Below are 19,524 nucleotides of genomic sequence, written 5' to 3'. Positions count from 1 at the left end.
CTCCATGAACACCTCTGAGAGATCCAGACGGTGGAGAGCACATAGGGAAGTGATTACTGGCTAGCTTGCTCTCTCCCCTTTTTATTCCCCTCTTCTCCTCCTGGTCACCTCTATCTCCCTCCTCCCTCTTCTCTTCTCCATGTAATTCTGTGTACCTTTCCAAGTGTCCCTTACTGTGGAGAAACTTTTCATCATTAACCGAGATGTTTTATCATCGGTGCTGTATAGATGGAGAAGTCTTGAGGCTACTGTAAGAATAAGACTGAAAACCAGAGGCAGGAGGCTTAAGTCCAAATCTTGAGAACACCAGAGAACTCCTGAACCCAGGAAGCATTAAATGATAGGAACTCATCAAACGCCTCCATACCTACACTGAAACCAAGCACCACCCAAGGGCCAACAAGTTCCAGAGTAAGACATACCACGCAAATTCTCCAGCAACACAGGAACATAGCCCTGAGCTTCAATATATAGGCTGCCCAAAGTCACACCAAACCCACTGACATCTCAAAACTCACCACTGGACACTTCATTGCAATCCAGAGAGAAGAAATCCAGCTCCACCCACCAGAACACTGACACAAGCTTCCCTAACCAGGAAACGTTGACAAGCCACCTGTTCAACCCCACCCACAGCAGGGAACCTCCACAATAAAGAGGAACTACAAACTGCCAGAATATGGAAAGACCACCCCAAACACAGAAATATAAACAAAATGAAAAGACGGAGAAATACTCAGCAGGTAAAGAAACAGGATAAATGCCCACCAAACCAAACAAAAGAGGAGGAGATAGGGAGTCTACCTGAAAAAGAATTCTGAATAACGATAGTGAAAATGATCCAAAACCTTGAAAACAAAATGGAGTTACAGATAAATAGCCTGGAGACAAGGATTGAGAAGATGCAAGGAAGGTTTAACAAGGACCTAGAAGAAATAAAAAATAGTCAATATATAATGAATAATGCAATAAATGAGATAAAAAACGCTCTGGAGGGAACCAACAGTACAATAACAGAGGCAGAAGATAGGATAAGTGAGGTAGAAGACAGAATGGTAGAAATAAATGAAACAGAGAGGGAAAAAGAAAAAAGAATTAAAAGAAATGAGGACAACCTCAGATACCTCTGGGGGAACGTTAAATGCCCCAAATTCAAATCACAGGCGTCCCAGAAGAAGCAGACAAAAAGAAAGATCATGAGAAAATACTTGAGGAGATAATAGTTGAAAACTTCCCTAAAATGGGGAAGGAAATAGTCATCCAAGTCCAAGAAACCCAGAGAGTCCCGAACAGGATAAACCAAGGCGAAACACCCCAAGACACATATTGATCAAATTAACAAAGATCAAACACAAAGAACAAATATTACAAGCAGCAAGGGAAAAACAACAAATACCACACAAGGGGATTCCCATAAGGATAACAGCTGATCTTTCAATAGAAACTCTTCAGGCCAGAAGGGAATGGCAGGACATACTTAAAGTGATGAAAGAAAATAATCTACAGCCCAGATTACTGTATCCAGCAAGGATCTCATTCAAATATGAAGGAAAAATCAAAAGCTTTACAGACAAGCAAAAGCTGAGAGAATTCAGCACCACCAAACCAGCTCTCCAACAAATGCTAAAGGATCTTTTCTAGATAGGAAACACAGAAAGGGTGTATAATCTTGAACTCAAAACAATACAGTAAATGGCAACGGGATCATACTTATCAATAATTACCTTAAATGTAAATGGGTTGAATGCCCCAACCAAAAGACAAAGACTGGCTGAATGGATACAAAACCAAGACCCCTATATATGTTGTCTACAAGAGACCCACCTTGACACAAGAGACACATACAGACTGAAAGTGAAGGGCTGGAAAAAGATGTTCCATGCAAATGGAGAGCAAAAAGAAGCAGGAGTAGCAATACTCATATCAGATAAAATAGACTTTAAAATAAAGGCTGTGAAAAGAGACAAAGAAGGACACTACATAATGATCAAAGAATCCATCCAAAAAGATGATATAACAATTATGAATATATATGCACACAACATAGAAGCACCGCAATATGTAAGACAAATGCTAACAAGTATGAAAGGGAAAATTAACAATAACACAATAATAGTGGGAGACTTTAATACCCCACTCACACCTATGGATAGATCAACTAAACAGAAAATTAACAAGGAAACACAAACTTTAAATGATACAATAGATCAGCTAGACCTAATTGATATCTATAGGACATTTTACCCCCAAACAATGAATTTCACCTTTTTCTCAAGTGCACATGGAAACTTTTCCAGGACAGATCACATCCTGGGCCATAAATCTAGCCTTGGTAAATTCAAAAAATTTGAAATCATTCCAAGCATCTTTTCTGACCACAATGCAGTAAGATTAGATGTCAATTACAGGAGAAAAACTATTAAAAATTCCAACATATGGAGGCTGAACAACATGCTGCTGAAGAACCAACAAATCACAGAAGAAATCAAAAAGGAAATCAAAATATGTATAGAAACGAATGAAAATGAAAACACAACAATCCAAAACCTATGGAACACTGTAAAAGCAGTGCTAAGGGGAAGGTTCATAGCAGTAAAGGCTTACCTCAAGAAACAAGAAAAAAGTCAAATAAATAACCTAACTCTACACCTAAAGCAACTACAAAAGGAAGAAATGAAGAACCCCACAGTTAGTAGAAGGAAAGAAATCTTAAAAAGTAGGGCAGAAATAAATGCAAAAGAAACAAAAGAGACCATAGCAAAAATCAACAAAGCCAAAAGCTGGTTCTTTGAGAAGATAAATCAAATTGACAAACCATTAGCCAGACTCATCAAGAAACAAAGGGAGAAGAATCAAATCAACAAAATTAGAAATGAAAATGGAGAGATCACAACAGACAACACAGAAGTACAAAGGATCATAAGAGACTACTATCAGCAACTATATGCCAATAAAATGGACAACTTGGAAGAAATGGACAAATTCTTAGAAAAGTACAACTTTCCAAAACTGAGCCAGGAAGAAATAGAAAATCTTAACAGATCCATCACAAGCACAGAAATTGAAACTGTAATCAGAAATCTTTCAGCAAACAAAAGCCCAGGACCAGACAGCTTCACAGCTAAATTCTACCAAAAATTTAGAGAAGAGCTAACACCTATCCTACTCAAACTCTTCCAGAAAATTGCAGAGGAAGGTAAACTTCCAAACTCATTCTATGAGGCCACTATCACCCTAATTCCAAAACCAGACAAAGATGCAACAAAAAAAGAAAACTACAGGCCAATATCACTGATGAACATAGATGCAAAAATCATTAACAAAATTCTAGCAAAGAGAATCCAACAACAGATTAAAAATATCATACATCATGACCAAGTGGGCTTTATCCCAGGGATGCAAGGATTCTTCAATATCTGCAAATCAATCAACATAATACACCACATAAACAAATTGAAAGATAAAAACCATATGATTATCTCAATAGATGCAGAGAAAGCCTTTGACAAAATTCAACATCCATTTATGATAACCCTCCAGAAAGCAGGAATAGAAGGAACATATCTCAACATAATAAAAGCTATATATGATAAACCCATAGCAAACATTATCCTCAATGGTGAAAAACTGAAAGCATTTCCCTTCAAGTCAGGAACAAGAAAAGGGTGCCCACTCTCACCACTACTATTCAACATAGTTTTGGAAGTTTTGACCACAGTGATCAGAGCAGAAAAAGAAATAAAAGGAATCCAGATTGGAAAAGAAGAAGTAAAACTCTCACTGTTTGCAGATGACATGATACTCTACATCAGTTCAGTTCACTTCAGTCGCTCAGTCGTGTCCAACTCTTTACGACCCCATGAATTGCAGCACACCAGGCCTCTCTGTCCATCACCAACTCCCGGAGTCCACCCAAACCCATGTCCATCGAGCCAGTGATGCCATCCAACCATCTCATCCTCTGTCGTCCCCTTCTCCTCCTGCCCCCAATCCTACCCAGCATTAGGGTCTTTTCCAATGAGTCAACTCTTCGCATGAGGTGGCCAAAGTATTGGAGTTTCAGCTTCAACATCAGTCCTTCCAATGAACATCCAGGATTGATCTCCTTTAGGATGGACTGGTTGGATCTCCTTGCAGTCCAAGGGACTCTCAAGAGTCTTCTCCAACACCACAGTTCAAAAGCATCAGTTCTGCGGTGCTCAGCTTTCTTCACCGTCCAACTCTCACATCCATACATGACCACTGAAAAAACTATAGCTTTGACTAGACGGACTTTTGTTGGCAAAGTAATGTCTCTGCTTTTAAATATGCTATCTAGGTTGGCCATAACCTTCCTTCCAAGGAGTAAGCGTCTTTTTATTTCATGGCTGCAATCACCATCTGCAGTGATTTTGGAGCCCCCAAAAATAAAGTCTGACACTGCTTCCACTGTTTCCCCATCTATTTCCCATGAAGTGATGGGACCAGATGCCATGATCTTAGTTTTCTGAATGTTGAGCTTTAAGCCAACTTTTTCACTCTCCTCTTTCATTTTCATCAAGAGGCTCTTTAGTTCATTTTCATCAAGAGGCTCTTTAGTTCTTCTTCACTTTCTGCCATAAGGGTGGTGTCATCTGCATATCTGAGGTTATTGATATTTCTCCCGGCAATCTTGATTCCACCTTGTGTTTCTTCCAGCCCAGCGTTTCTCATGATGTACCCTGCATATAAGTTAGATAAGCAGGGTGACAATATACAGCCTTGACGTACTCCTTTTCCTATTTGGAACCAGTCTGTTGTTCCATGTCCAGTTCTAACTGTTGCTTCCTGACCTGCATACAGGTTTCTCAAGAGACAGGTCAGATGGTCTGGTATTCCCATCTCTTTCAGAATTTTCCACAGTTTATTGTGATCCACACAGTCAAAGGCTTTGGCATAGTCAATAAAGCAGAAATAGATGTTTTTCTGGAACTCTCTTGCTTTTTCGATGATCCAGCGGATATTGGCAATTTGATCTCTGGTTCCTCTGTCTTTTCTAAGTCCAGCTTGAACATCTGGAAGTTCACGGTTCACGTATTGCTGAAGCTGGCTTGGAGAATTTTGAGCATTACTTTACTAGCATGTGAGATGAGTGCAATTGTGCTGTAGTTTGAGCATTCTTTGGCATTGCCTTTCTTTGGGATTGGAATGAAAACTGACCTTTTCCAGTCCTGTGGCCACTGCTGAGTTTTCCAAATTTCCTGGCATATCGAGTGCAGCACTTTCAGAGTATCATCTTTCAGGATTTGAAATAGCTCAACTGGAATTCCATTGCCTCCAGTAGCTTTGTTCGTAGTGATGCTTTCTAAGGCCCACTTGACGTCACATTCCAGGATGTCTGGCTCTAGGTCAGTGATCACACCATCGTGATTATCTGGGTCGTGAAGATCTTTTTTGTACAGTTCTTCTGTGTATTCTTGCCACCTCTTCTGAATATCTTCTGCTTCTGTTAGGTCCATACCATTTCTGTCCTTTATCGAGCCTATCTTTGCATGAAATGTTCCATTGGTATCTCTAATTTTCTTGAAGATATCTCTAGTCTTTCCCAATCTGTTGTTTTCCTCTATTTCTTTGCATTGATTGCTGAGGAAGGCTTTCTTATCTCTCCTTGCTATTCTTTGGAAGTATGCATTCAGATGGGAATATCTTTCCTTTTCTCCTCTGCTTTTCGCTTCTCTTCTCTTCCCAGCTATCTGTAAGGCCTCCTCAGACAGCCATTTTGTTTTTTTGCATTTCTTTTCCATGGAGATTGTCTTGATCCCTGTCTCCTATACAATGTCACGAACCTCTGTCCATAGTTCATCAGGCACTCTGTCTATCAGATCTAGTCCCTTAAATCTATTTGTCACTTCTACTGTATACTCGTAAGGGATTTGATCTAGGTCATACCTGAATGGACTAGTGGTTTTCCCTACTTTCTTCAATTTAAGTCTGAATTCGGCAATAATCAGTTCATGATCTGAGCCACAGTCTGCTCCTGGTCTTGTTTTTGCTGACTGTATAGAGATTCTCCATCTTTGGCTGCAAAGAATATAATCAATCTGATTTCGGTGTTGACCATCTGGTGATGTCCACGTGTAGAGTCTTCTCTTGTGTTGTTGGAAGAGGGTGTTTGCTATTACCAGTGCGTTCTCGTGGCAAAACTCTATTAGCCTTTGCCCTGCTTCATTCTGTACTCCAAGGCCAAATTTGCCTGTTACACCAGGTGTTTCTTGACTTCCTACTTTTGCATTCGAGTCCCCTATAGTGAAAAGGACATCTTTTTTGGGTGTTAGTTAGATTCTCTACACAGAAAACCCTAAAGATTCCACCAGAAATTTACTAAAGCTAATCAATGAATATAGTAAAGTTGCAGGATATATAATTAACACACAGAAATCCCTTGCATTCCTATACACTAACAATGAGAAAACAGAAAGAGAAATTAAGGAAACAATTCCACTCACCATTCCATTTAAAAATTCCATTGCAATGAAAAGAATAAAATACTTAGGAATATATCTACCTAAAGAAACAAAAGACCTATATATAGAAAACTATAAAACACTGGTGAAAGAAATCAAAGAGGACACAAATAGATGGAGAAATATTCCATGTTCATGGATTGGAAGAATCAATATAGTGAAAATGAGTATACTACCCAAAGCATCTATAGATTCAATGCAATCCCTATCAAGTTACCAATGGTATTTTTCACAGAACTAGAACAAATACTTTCACAATTTGTATGGAAATACAAAAAACCACAAATAGCCAAAGCAATCTTGAGAAACAAGAAAGGAACAGGAGGAATCAACCTGCCTGACTTCAGACTATACTACAAAGCTACAGTCATCAAGACAATATGGTACTGGCACAAAAACAGAGATATAGATCAGTGGAACAAAATAGAAAGCCCAGAGATAAATCCACGTACCTATAGACACCTTATCTTCGACAAAGGAGGCAAGAATATACAATGGAGAAAAGACAATCTCTTCAACAAGTGGTGCTGGGAAAACTAGTCCATCTCTTGTAAAAGAATGAAACTAGAACACTTTCTAACACCACACACAAAAATAAACTCAAAATGGATTAAAGATCTAAATGTAATACCAGAAACTATAAAACTCCTAGAGGAAGACACAGTCAAGACTCTCTCTGACATAAATCACAGCAGGATCCTCTATGACCCACCTCCCAGAGTAATGGAACTAAGAGCAAGAATAAACAAATGGGACCTAATTAAACTTAAAAGCTTTTGCACAACGAAGGAAACTATACGCAAGGGGAAAAGACAGCCTTCAGAATGGGAGAAAATAATAGCAAACGAAGCAACTGACAAAGAATTAATCTCAAAAATATACAAGCAACTCCTGCAGCTCAATTCCAGAAAAATAAACGACCCAATCAAAAAATGGGCCAAAGAACTAAACAGACATTTCTCCAAAGAAGACATACAGATGGCTAACAAACACGTGAAAAGATGCTCAACATCACTCATTATCAGAGAAATGCAAATCAAAACCACAATGAGGTACCATTTTACGCCCATCAGAATGGCTGCTATCCAAAAGTCTACAAGCAATAAATGCTGGAGAGGGTGTGGAGAAAAGGGAACCCTCTTACACTGTTGGTGGGAATGCAAACTAGTACAGCCACTATGGAAAACAGTGTGGAGATTCCTTAAAAAACTGGAAATAGAACTGCCATATGACCCAGCAATCCCAATACTGGGCATACACACTGAGGAAACCAGAATTGAAAGAGACACGTGTACCCCAATGTTCATTGCAGCACTGTTTATAATAGCCAGGACATGGAAGCAGCCTAGATGCCCATCAGCAGATGAATGGATAAGGAAGCTGTGGTACATATACACAATGGAATATTACTCAGCCATTAAAAAGAACACAGTTGAATCAGTTCTAATGAGGTGGATGAAACTGGAGGCTATTATACAGAGTGAAGTAAGCCAGAAAGAAAAACACCAATACAGTATACTAATGCATATATATGGAATTTTAAAAGATGGTAACGATAACTCTATATGCGAGACAGCATAAGAGACACAGATGCATAGAACAGTCTTTTGGACTTTGTGGGAGAGGGCGAGGGTGGGATGAATTGGGAGAATGGCACTGAAACATGTATATTATTATATGAGAAACGAATTGCCAGTCCAGGTTCAATGCATGAGACAGGGTGCTCAGGGCTGGTGCACTGGGATGACTCAGAGGGATGGGGTGGGGAGGGAGGTGGGAGGGGGGTTCAGGATGGGGGACACATGTACACCCACGGCTGATTCATGTCAATGTATGGCAAAAACCTCTACAATATTGTAAAGTAATTAGCCTCCAATTTAAATAAATTAATATTGAAAAAACATATTCTATTCCATGACTGTGTTCAATGTCTGCCAGCCCACTGAGGAAAACACGACACACAACGAACCCACCTGCATACAGAGAAGGCCTACTTTCAGCCAATCCTGGGACCTCCAGAACTAGCAGATCCCCATTTCTTTTCAAGGTGACCCCACTCATATTATACTCCTTCAGTTCTATTTCTGCATGAATCTCCTCCAGCCAGAGCAAAGTTGAAAACTTCTCCTTGTAGTTTGACATGTTTAAAAGCTGGAAAACAAGGTAGCCTGTTAGTGAGAGCAGAGCGACACTCCACACACACCCAGGTCAGGAGGCCAACAGACAGACTAAGCAGCCTTCAAACGCTGATGACCAGGCAAGTGCAGGGTGGCGGCCTTGAGTCTGGGAGCCATCTGAGTGAGCCCCACGACCGCCCAGCTCCTACCCAGACAGAGCTGCCAGGCTCAGCACAGAGCAAGCCCAGGCAGCCTCGTGGTCTCTGTGCTGAGGGGGTGGGGCTGGGGGTCCCAGGAGGCCGAATGCCGGGGAAAAGGTGCAACACAGTGGTCTGGAGCTTCCCAGGGCCCCGTGAGCACAAGAGCATGAGAAGCTATGCCAGACGGGGCAGACACATGGGGTGGGAGCAGGGCAGGAGAGGCACGGCCTGGCCTCTGCAGCAGGGCTGAGCTGCGCAGAACACGGCAGTTAGAAGCATCTCTGGCCTCCACCCACTGGAGGCTGTGGGCATTCTCAACAGTGACAAGCAAAAGTGTCTCTTGGGGGAAAGTTCGCCTGCTGAGAGCTACGGGGTTGGAAAGAACAATTCCCAGAGCTCACACAGGGCTGAGGTGCTGTGGCCCCCCACTAGCCTAAACAGAAAGGCCTGAGATACAGGGGCCCTGGGTAGGGGACTCAGAAGGGATCAGCCCTAAGTAAAAACCACTCTGGTCTAACGAGGCTTTAAATCCAGGCTGAAAAGTACCCAACCACTCCCAAATAACCTAACTGCATCCCAGAACAAAGTTCAAAGCTACTTCCAGGAATAGAAATACGAACAACGTAGAATGCAGAATGTTTGTCTAGCATCCAAAGATGACCAGGCATGGAAATAAGCATAAGCCACAATCTGTAACAAGGAGAAAACCCATCTACAGAACAATAAAAATGACCCCTGGGAGTAAGTCAGACAGAGAAGGAGAAATATCCTATGACATCGCTTATATGTAGAATCTAAAAAGAAATGATACAAATGAACTTATTTACAAAACAGAAAGAGACTAACAGATTTAGAGAAGGAACTTATGGTTACCAGGGGGAAGGATGGGGGGAAGGGATAGTTACGGAGTTTGGGAGGGACATGTACACACTGCTGTAAGCGGAGAACCAACAAGGACCTGCTGTAGGGCACGGGGAACTCTGCTCAATGCCAAGTGCCAGCCTGGGTGGGAGGAGGGTCTGGGGGAGAATGGACACGTGTATACAGATGGCTGAGTCCCTCCGCTGTTCACCTGGAACTCTCACAACACTGCTGATCAGCTAAACTCCAGCACAGAACAAAAGGTTCAAAAAAAAAAACCCTGGGATAGAATCAGTACAAAAAAACATACAACAGTTTTTTTACATATTTATACATTTTTTATATTTAACTATATACATTCAAAAAGTGGAGGGAAAAAAATGGAAGCGAAAAAGAAAGCTGAGGAAAGACTAAGCATATTAAGTAGAGAAGTTAAAGTGAAAATGTTAGTCACTCAATCATGTCCTACTCTATGCAACCCCGTGGACTGTAGCCCACTAGGCTTCTCTGTCCATGGAATTCTCCAGGCAAGGATACTGGAGTGGGTTGCCATTCCCTTCTCCAGGGGATCTTCTGCACCCAGGGATCAAACCTGAGTTACCTGTATTATCCTCCTGCATTGCAGGCAGATTCTTTACCGCCCATTAAATAGAGATACAGAAGATATAAAAGACCCTCACTGAACTTGTGGAGGCAATAACTGCAGTGCCTGGAGGGGATCATTTGCTGCAGAAGAAACATCAGTGAACTTGAAGACACAGCAAGGGCAACTACTCAGAACGCAGCCCAGAGGGGAAAGACTGAAGAGAAGTGAAGGGAGCAGCCAGAAGCTCGGGCTCACTCATGTGGCCGCACATGCCAGTCACAGGGGCCTGGAGAGCAGGGCAGAAGGAATGCGTGAAGACAGAATGGCCAAGAACCTTGAAATCTGAGAACTGTAAGTTCAGGTTATCCAGTAAGCTTAAAGAACCCAAGCCAAGAAATGTGAAGAAATTACAGCAAGGCACACTGTGAATTAAATACCTTAAAACTAGTGAAAACCCAAAAAAGAGGCAGGGGAAAATACAGACTTCGTACAAAAGAATAAAGGTGAGAAGGAAAGCAGCGCCTCCTGGGCCCAGAGGGCACGTCCCAGACAGGGTGGGGAGGGGCCAGCTGTGCAGGGCCCCCAGCAGACGGGAGGTGCCCCGAGGAGGGGCCACACTGCGGGGGGAGGTTACAGGGTGCAGAAGTGCTGAGGGACAGGTGCACCATCTCGGTTTTGTGATGTCACCACTGCCGAAAGGAGCCACGTTCTCCTGGGAACTGCGCTCCCGAGGAGGTCCCACCCTGAGGCCCAGGCCAGGTCACAGGAGGACCACAGCACTGTACTGGCACCGCCCTGGCATCAGCTTTTCAGCCCCAGGGTTGCTCTAAGCTACTTTACGGCTGGTTTGCTGCTCCAGCCTCAGTTCAGGCTTCACCGGAGGCACCCACGGCCTCGCCCACACACCGCCAGCTGCTGTTCCTTTGCTGGGGTCCGCCGCCTTGGGTGCTGTGTGCTGCCGTGCCCTTGCGGCATCCTCACTGCAGAAGGACACAGGGCCCAGTAGACAGAGGCTCCATCTGTCTGTCTGTCTCACAGTGTCAGGCGTGCTCCTAGCTGCCACATAGCCATGGGCTCAAGCTCTCCTCTGACACAGGGCCCGTGTGGCCTCTCCTCCCTCCTTGCCCCGAATCAACACAGGCCCAGTCCTCACTCCACTCACCCTCTCCTCAGCCAAGAGACCCCCAGACTCTTGGGAAGATGCCTCTTGGAGACAGGGCCGTGCTCCCCTCCTCCCTGCCAGCGAAGCAGACACCTCTGCTCCCTCCCTGCACACATACAGGCTCCAGCCCTGCCAGGGCTCACCAGCACTGCCCTGCCCTCAGCCTCCCCAGCCCTTCTCCGCCCGTCACAGCAGCCAGGTTCAGAGCAGGCCTCCTCCAGCAGGTGTGAGGAAGCCTGAGAACACAGCACTGGGGGGGTGAGGAGGAGCCGTCCTGGCAGAGGAAGCCCCAGGGTCGGGGTGGGGGCTGGCCCCCCTACCCCCACTGCTCTGCGTGGCTGCAGGCCTTCCTAGTGCTCAGAGCTCCGGCAGGAGTGGAGAGCTGCCAAGAGGCTCAGCCACACAGGAGAAAGGCCAGGTGGGGAGACGGTATCCCCTAGAGCCCTGGTGCACATAAGTCCACACGGCTGTGAGGACGGATCGTCTCCAGACAGACCCAGCGATGGTCTCCACACTCAATATTCTGACACTCCCAGCTCCCCAGGACGAAAACCAGCCCGTATGACCTCTAAACTTGACAAGGGTTCATCCTGAGCTTGTCAGAAAACAGCTCAAGTGTGGAGAAGAATCAGGGCTTCGCATAAGACATGTTCCTTACCTCCGCAAGCAGCGGCTGGAAGGTCAGGATGTCGATTTTCTGTTCGACACACTTTTTAAGCCTGTCTGGTATCGGATACTGTGGGAGGAAGCTGGGAAGTTGTCGTCTCGAGTTCCTTACAAAAGAGATTCACAAGTCAAAAACAATCCTTCCTCACAAGGCACTTTCTACCAGATGTGTTCACTTACACATTCTCTCCAAAAACAACTGACGCTTGGGCTCTGGCCTCGGCCGCTGGTTCATAAAGTGTCACTCAGCGTCGGGACCCGCTCTCCGGCCCTGTCCTCCTGTGAGGAGGAACAGCTGCTGTGCCTGCCACAGGAGAACAGGCCCAATGCCCAGGAACCTCCAGGAACCAGGGAATTCAGAAACACTGTTCCTAAGCTTCCAATGAGCTCAACTGTTCTTTTCCTTTCAGTTTCATGGAGATACTGACAGATGCACTGAAGACATTTAAGGTGTGCAGCATAATGACCTGACTTACACGCATCAAGAAATAATGACCACTCACTGTCTCATGCAGACACAAAGTTGAAGACACAGAAAAAAATATGTTTCCATGTGATGAGAACTCCCAGGTTTTACTCTGTTAACAGCCTTCACGTATAACACAAAGCAGTGCGGATTACATTTGTCACGCTCGCTGTACATCACACCCCCCAGGACTTACTCATCTGGTTAACAGCAGTTTGCACCTCTGACCGCTTTCATTCAATTCCCCTCCCCTAAACCAAACTGGTGACCACAGATCTGATCTCCTTTTCTATAACTTTGTTTTTGAAGTATAATTGACCTATAACACTGTTAGTTTCTATTAAGCAACAGAGTGATTTGATATTTCTGTACATTTCAAAAAGGATGATCATACTTAGCATAGTTAGGATGTGTCACTCTGCAAATATATTACATTGTTATTGACTACGTTCCCCACATTGGGGATAGCTATCTATCCACCCACCCACCCATCTATCCATACATCCATCTATCTGTCCCTCCCATCCATCCACCCACCTCTCCATCCATCCAGCCTCCATCCATTCATTTCCACCTTCCATCCAGCCAGCCAGCCAGCCATCTACGGTTATTTAGCCTGCTTAAGTACAAACACATTTTAACAACCCTCCATTTTTACTCCCCTTCCCTCATGATTATCATACTTGACATCATACTTGACATCTTTTGTGTATCCCTTATTTACTGGGCTTCCCAGGTGGCGCTAGTGGTGAAGAACTCGCCTGCCAATGCAGGAGACACAGAGACGTGGGTTCAGTCCCTGGGTCAGGAAGATCCCCTGGAGGAGGGCATGGCAACCCACTCCAGTATTCTTGCCTGGAGACTCCCAAGGCAGAGGAGCCCAGTGGGCTACAGTCCATAGGGCCACAAAGAGTCAGATACAATTGAGCAACCAACACTGTCACTTAACTACTTATTGCGGGTACATATGATTTTACTACTTTTGCCTTTTAACCTTATTACTAGCTTTAAACAAGGCTGTTTTTACAATCTTTACTATATATTTTTATTTTTCCTATGAGCTTTTTTCTTTCATAACTTTTCCACTTTCATTTGTGGCCTTTCCTTTTTTGCTAAAAAAAAGTCCCTTTAACTTTTCTTGTAAGGCTGGTTTGGTGATGTTGAATTTTTTAGCTTTTGCTTATCTGTAAAACTTTTGAGCTCTCCATCAAATCTGAACGAGAGCCTTGCTGGGTAGTGTTCCTGGGTGTTGGTTTTTCCCTTTCATCCCTTTAAACATATCCTGCCACTCCTTGCTGGCCTGCAGATTCTGAGAAATCAGCGGACTGTCTTACAGGACGTCCCTTGTACCTAGTGTGCTGCTTTTAATATTCTGCCTCTAACTTTTCCCAGGTTAATTACAGTGTGTCTTGCTATATTCCTCTTTGGGTTGATCCTGTTTGGGACTCCCTGTGCTTCCTGGACCTGGATGTCTGTTTTGTTCTCCAGGTGAGGAAGCTTTCAGCTGTTACGTCTTCACTCGTGTTCTCTGCCCCTTTCTCCCTCTCTTCTCCCTCTGGGACCTCCATCACGTGAATGTCTACACACATGAGATCAGCCCCGTGTTCTCTTAATCTGTCCTCATTTCTTTTTATTCTTTTCTCTTTCTTCTGTTCCACCTCAGTGATTTCTACCACTGTCTCCCAAGCTTGCTGATTCAGTCCTCCAAAGCATCTAATCCACTGCTGATTCCTTCTAGGGCATTTTCCGTTTTAGTTACTTTAGTCTTCATCTGTTTGGTTCTTCACATTTTCTAACTCTGCTGAACACTTCTCACTTCTTGCTGCATTCATGTACTCTTCTCCCAACTTCCTTGATCTCTGCAATCATTACCTTGAAGTCTCTCGGGCAGAGGCTTGTCTCCACCCAGCCTGTCCCTCAGTTCTTCTGGAGTTTTACCTGCTCCTGTATTTGGAACACACCCCTCCGTCACCTCACTAACACTATTTATTTCGGCTGCAGCGGGTCTTCGTTGCCGCACGCAGGCTTTCTCTATGTGGTGAGTGGGGGCTACTCGGCACTGCAGTGCGAGGGCTTCTCTTTGCAGGGGCTTCCCTTGTTAAGGAGCACAGGCTCTGGGGCATGCAGGCTTCAGTCTTTGCAGCATGCAGGCTCAGCAGTTATGGCTCACAGGCTTACCTGCTCCTTGGCAAGTGGGATCTTTCCAGACCAGAGATTGAACCCATGTCTCCTGCGTTGGCAGGCGAATTCTTAACCACTGGAGCACTAGGGAAGCCCTCCTCTGTCACCTTGTGCCCAGTTTGCTGTTTTTATTTCTGAGTATCTGGTGGGGTGGTTACATTTCCTGACCTTGGAAAAGTGGCCTTTTGTAGATGTCCTATGCACCCAGAAGCACACTCCCCTCTGAGCCCCAGAGCTACCTGCTTCAGAGGCACATGTGCCCTCTATGTGGGCTGCCTGGATCCTTCTGTCATGGGGGGCTGACTGCTGTGAGTGGTGGGTTCGGCTTCCCCTGGTTTGTTGCTGCCAGGCCCTGCCTTGTGTGGAGGCTGCTGGCCACTGGTGGCTGGGGCTGGGTCTTGGAGGGCTTAAAGCAGCCTGTCTGCTGGTGGGGTGGGCAGATGCAGATGCTGGCAGTTCCAAAGGAGCCAGGCCATCAGGACAGGCACTCTGGGTCACTACTCTGATGGTGGGAAACAGATGTTTGTTTTAGGGACGCTCCTGAACGGGAACAATGTGTTAACGTTCAAAGGGGAAAAACTGACCAGGGGATTAACTATGCGTGCTCCTGCTCTATCCTCCTGTTAAGGCGACTTGTGATGAGGAAGCTGCTTGGAGCACCACTGAAGACGGGCGAGGCTCTAGAAAGCTCCTTAACTGGAGCCCAGCCCTGGGGGCCCACTGCTTGCAGACCATGTGACTTCTCGCTCCTGTGTTCACCTTCCATCCCTAGAGCCACCTGACCTGATCTCTGTTCACACACCTAGCTACTGTTACTGCTTATTCATTACTACTGACTGCTCAGAGCCAGAAACCGTACTTTAATCCTTGTAACTGGGACTGTCCAATGGTCCAGCGGTTAAGAATCCACCTGCCTATCCAAGGGACATGGGTTTGACCTCTGCCCTGGGAACTAAGATCTTACATGCTGTGGGGCAACTAAACCCGCATGCCACTACTGAGCCCACGTGCTGCAACTACTGAAGTCAGTGCGCCCTAGGGTCCACACTCTGTGACAAGAGCAGCCACTGCAATGTGTGCCCTCAGACATAACTGTGAGCCCTGCTCACAGCAACTGGAGAAAAGCCCAAGACAGAGAGCCAGCACAGCGCAAAGAAAGATCCTTATGACCACACGCAGGGCGGGGGCGGGACCATCGCTTCACAGACGAGAGGAGAGCGAGGCTCAGAGGCTGAGAGCGCGGACGGGGACGACGCGGCTCCCTGTGCATGCTGGGAGTCAGACTGGGCGGGGAGGACAGCTTCCTGTGCGTGCTGGGAGTCAACAGCGCTCCAACCCAAGGTCAACAGGACACAACACTCCAACAGTTCTTCCTTCAGCCCACTACTGAGTCGAAGTCCACATCTTATCTTCAATTGTTCCCACGTAGGGTATAAGCAGAAATTCAGGGTTTCTCATCACAAAAAAGTAGCACCCATCATCCAAGGGGGCTCAGGGCAGCAGCTGAGGCCACATACCCAGAGGACTAAGTCGTGAAAACCCTCCAGTCTATAGGTCATGATTTTTGGCATCTAACTTAAAAAAGCAAAATCTGCTTTTTAGAGCTTCTGGGGTTTATTACTGCAGATGAGAAAAGATGGACATAAAGCACTTTCTCGACGATGCCCCAGTTAAAGTCTGGGTGGTCCCCAACCCCCAGCCACATGTAGATAGTAGGTTACAGGTTTTTTTTCTTAATTTCACTTTTGAAAGGTGTCACATCTTCAAAAGGGCTTCAAGCAGCCAAGTGACCCTCAAGCTGCCCTTGATAAGTGATACTCAGGTGCCGTGGACAGCTCACAGAGGCTATGCCAGCCACGTCTCACTGACCCCTTCCTGCTGGGTGCCCACGTGGGACACGGGCTGTCTCGGAAGGTGGGTGGCTGTGCTGCTGGGAACATGAAAGGTGGCAGGAGCTGAGGGAAAGGGTCAAGTCCCATCCTGCTCTGAGAGTCACCCTGAGACTAGCTGCGGCTGCAGGCCCCCCGCCTGGTCCTCACCGTGTGCCCCCAGGACAATGATGTAAGAGGCTGGGCCACAGCTATACCACGTTATCTGGATGTCTGACTCCCTTCAACAACAGCAATCGTGCGTGTCCCTAACACCACGAGCCCGAGATCGGGGCTTGCTTTTTCATTTCTGCTCGTGGTACCTTTTCTGTGTGGTCACGACGACTGTGGTTTTGGTGGAAGCTAACACCTGGGAACTTTTAGACTTCTTCCATGAAAAGGGTTCACGGACAGCTATCAGTGACTCCTCCTCACTTACAACATTTACTTCAAGGTATCGCCCGATTATGAAATTGGAGAAGCAAAGCAGAAGGAGTTCCCTGCAGCGGCCAGAATTCCTGGAAAAACAAGACACAATTTTGTGTGCGTTGTAAGTTTAGACAGGCAGATCTAATACAACCTCCCTTTTCACTCAGGGAAAGTTACAGAGCTAGCAAACCAGTCACCCTTAGCCTTTAATAATCCTTTTACAGGAAAAAAAGGGATGTTTTACAATAAGCAATGTAACATTTTCCCAAGATAAAAATCACAAACCTAAAATAGTATTGTCTGTGATTCTCAGCCTTAAGAATAGGAAAAACATGTCCAGTGTTCCCAAGTGTAATCAGAGCTGTGCTACACAAGACACCGTCTGCCTTTGCCTTTGGCCCACCTCCCTCTGCTGCTCGAGGCTAGGCCACATCACACAGCTACACAAGCGCCAGCACTGACTGCTAACTCGAGGACTGTCACCCTCGGCCTGAAGCCAGGCGCTCATCTAATCAGAGCCACCCTTGGACCAATGTAGAACCAGCAGGTGTAGATGAGATGAGAGAGGGAAGAAGGGCTGCACCCAAGCTCCTGGCTGACAGGTGACTGGAGTCAGAGCCCAGGGTTCTGGACACAGGGAGGAAGGCAGAAGAGGGGAAGGGCCCACAAGGGCTCAGGAGCCACCATCTGGCCAGGCTGCCCGGGGGGAAGGGGAGGGGCCGGAAGGACTCGGGGCACGCTGAAGGCAGGCACGGGGAGCAGCCGCAGGAGGCTGGGGCACCGGCTCCCGGGGCTGAGGGGGCTCGTGTCCTCCACCAGTCAGGGGTCAGGCTCGGGCACAAGTGCCTCGGGGGGCACCCCACGCACACCGCTTTCCTCCAGCGCTTTCCCTTGTGATTTTGTCCCACCAAAACAACCACCAATCCTTTTCACAACATCCCACCCAGAAGGATGACCACTCTGTTTCACGTGGTGAAACAGAACAAGACACATGTGCACACGTCCCTAAGGTCAACTCCTTCCACACCCTCCAGCCACGTACTTTGCATCACATGTGACCATGATCCGAATTTCTCCCCCTGGAGGGATGAGCCCATTGGGTTCGGACTCTGTCACCTGCTTCTGTGATAGGCTCTTCTCCTGCACTCCATTTTCTCCTTTACAGGCACAGTCACCTGGGAGATGAAATTTAAATCCAAAATTAGACCAAAGGTGAGCTGTTCTGACAGCGCTGGTGTTGATGGAAGGGTCTAGCACACACACACACACACAGTGACCAATACACACACACACACACACACACACAGTGACCAATAGTCAAAGGTGCACAGGCAGCCTCTCCCCAGTTTAGAATCGTTCACAGGAAGCGGCTTGTCTGAAGCTCCCTGGGCGAGTCTCCAGCTGTCAGCCCCGAGTTATCAGAGTAGGGTCCAGGCCAAGAGCTAGCAGCGTAGCCACTGCCACCCACCAGCCCAGACCCTGGAGCAGCTTCACTGGCTCCTGGCCTGAAGGTGCTAGTGCGGTTGATCCGACGGTAACAGCTGAGACGGCTACCTGAAGAGACTTCTTTGCTGTTCACCGAACTGTTCTCCAGGGTTTGCCAGGCTGTGCTTTCCCCGTAACTGTCTAACGAGTTAATATTTTCATCTGCAAGATCCTTCTCCTTCTCAGGAACACAAATAGGAGACACTCTGGGGCACACGTGGGTTTTATCCAGCATCTGAAATCTGAACTGTTTAGCTTTATCCCAGCCACCCAGCTTGCAGCTGACTAAGTTTTGAGGAACATCTCCTTTATTCCTGGAAAAGGAAAATTAGCTGTGAACAGAGACAGGATTTTTAAAGCTAAAACGCTATTACTGTAAAACAGAATTCAATCTAACAAGAGAATGACAATTGAAAATACTTCTAATTGAGTGTAGGTGAAAAGGCTACCTCGGGGCGGAAAATCTACAAAGATAGACATAAAGCGAAAAACAAACAGGCAAAGAAAGTTCACTCTACAGAAATTCTTCAATTACAGTTTAAAACCCAATTGTGTAATTTTATTTAAATGGCAAACTTACTCTATCCAGATCACCATGTTTTTGCTTTCTCCTTCTTTCAGAGTTTCAAAATTTGTCATCCTTGTGACTTCAATGTCACCTTTGTTTTTGAGCAAAAGGGCTCCATAGGCCTCTTCGGCAGTCCCCGTGGCAGGAGACAAGTCCCTGGAGAAAGCAGCCACAGGACGCTGTCAGGTCAGTGGGCAGGGGCGTCTGGAGGCCCCGACCTGCCCTGCCAGGCGGCACCAACAGCAAGGGGCGGGACACGGAGCCAAGCCCCAGAGAGGTGACGCGGAAGGACACCCTGAGGACTTCTGGGCAGGACAGCAGGTCACCCTCACGAAGAGACCACAAGCCCTGCTGAGTCCAGAGGAGAGGAGGGCCCAGGAGTGACACCAAGGGTCTGAGAACAGGCCGCCTCCACCAGAGTGGCCCCAGAGACCCAAGCCCCACTCCACCCGG

General features: G+C 46.1%; 1 protein-coding gene across 24 annotated transcripts in view; it reads right to left on the bottom strand.

Annotated features, from left to right (window-relative positions):
- The window catches only part of MOV10L1 (Mov10 like RNA helicase 1), a 67,122-nt gene that overhangs the window by 32,092 nt on the left and 15,506 nt on the right, over positions 1 to 19,524 (bottom strand). For 16 of the 24 annotated variants that reach the window (XR_014082243.1, XR_014082245.1, XR_014082244.1 and 13 more), the window contains 6 exons: positions 19,084 to 19,227; positions 18,573 to 18,817; positions 18,061 to 18,193; positions 16,913 to 17,107; positions 12,067 to 12,181; positions 8,456 to 8,633 (listed from right to left, as the gene is read on the bottom strand). Coding sequence is in view for 16 of the 24 variants with exons in the window: in XM_081590912.1 (XP_081447038.1) it covers positions 8,456 to 8,633; positions 12,067 to 12,181; positions 16,913 to 17,107; positions 18,061 to 18,193; positions 18,573 to 18,817; positions 19,084 to 19,227 (1,010 nt within the window). In the remaining 8 variants the exon portion in view is untranslated. The remainder of the gene's footprint in view (positions 1 to 8,455; positions 8,634 to 12,066; positions 12,182 to 16,912; positions 17,108 to 18,060; positions 18,194 to 18,572; positions 18,818 to 19,083; positions 19,228 to 19,524) is intronic. The other 8 variants (XR_014082247.1, XR_014082249.1, XR_014082248.1 and 5 more) reach the window with 1 other exon arrangement.

Source organism: Giraffa tippelskirchi, chromosome 4, assembly GCF_054371585.1.
Source record: "Giraffa tippelskirchi isolate mGirTip1 chromosome 4, T2T-mGirTip1v1.2.pri, whole genome shotgun sequence".
Lineage (NCBI taxonomy): Eukaryota > Metazoa > Chordata > Mammalia > Artiodactyla > Giraffidae > Giraffa > Giraffa tippelskirchi.
The sequence above is the reverse complement of the archived record's forward strand: the minus strand, read 5'-3'. Positions and strand labels throughout refer to the sequence as shown.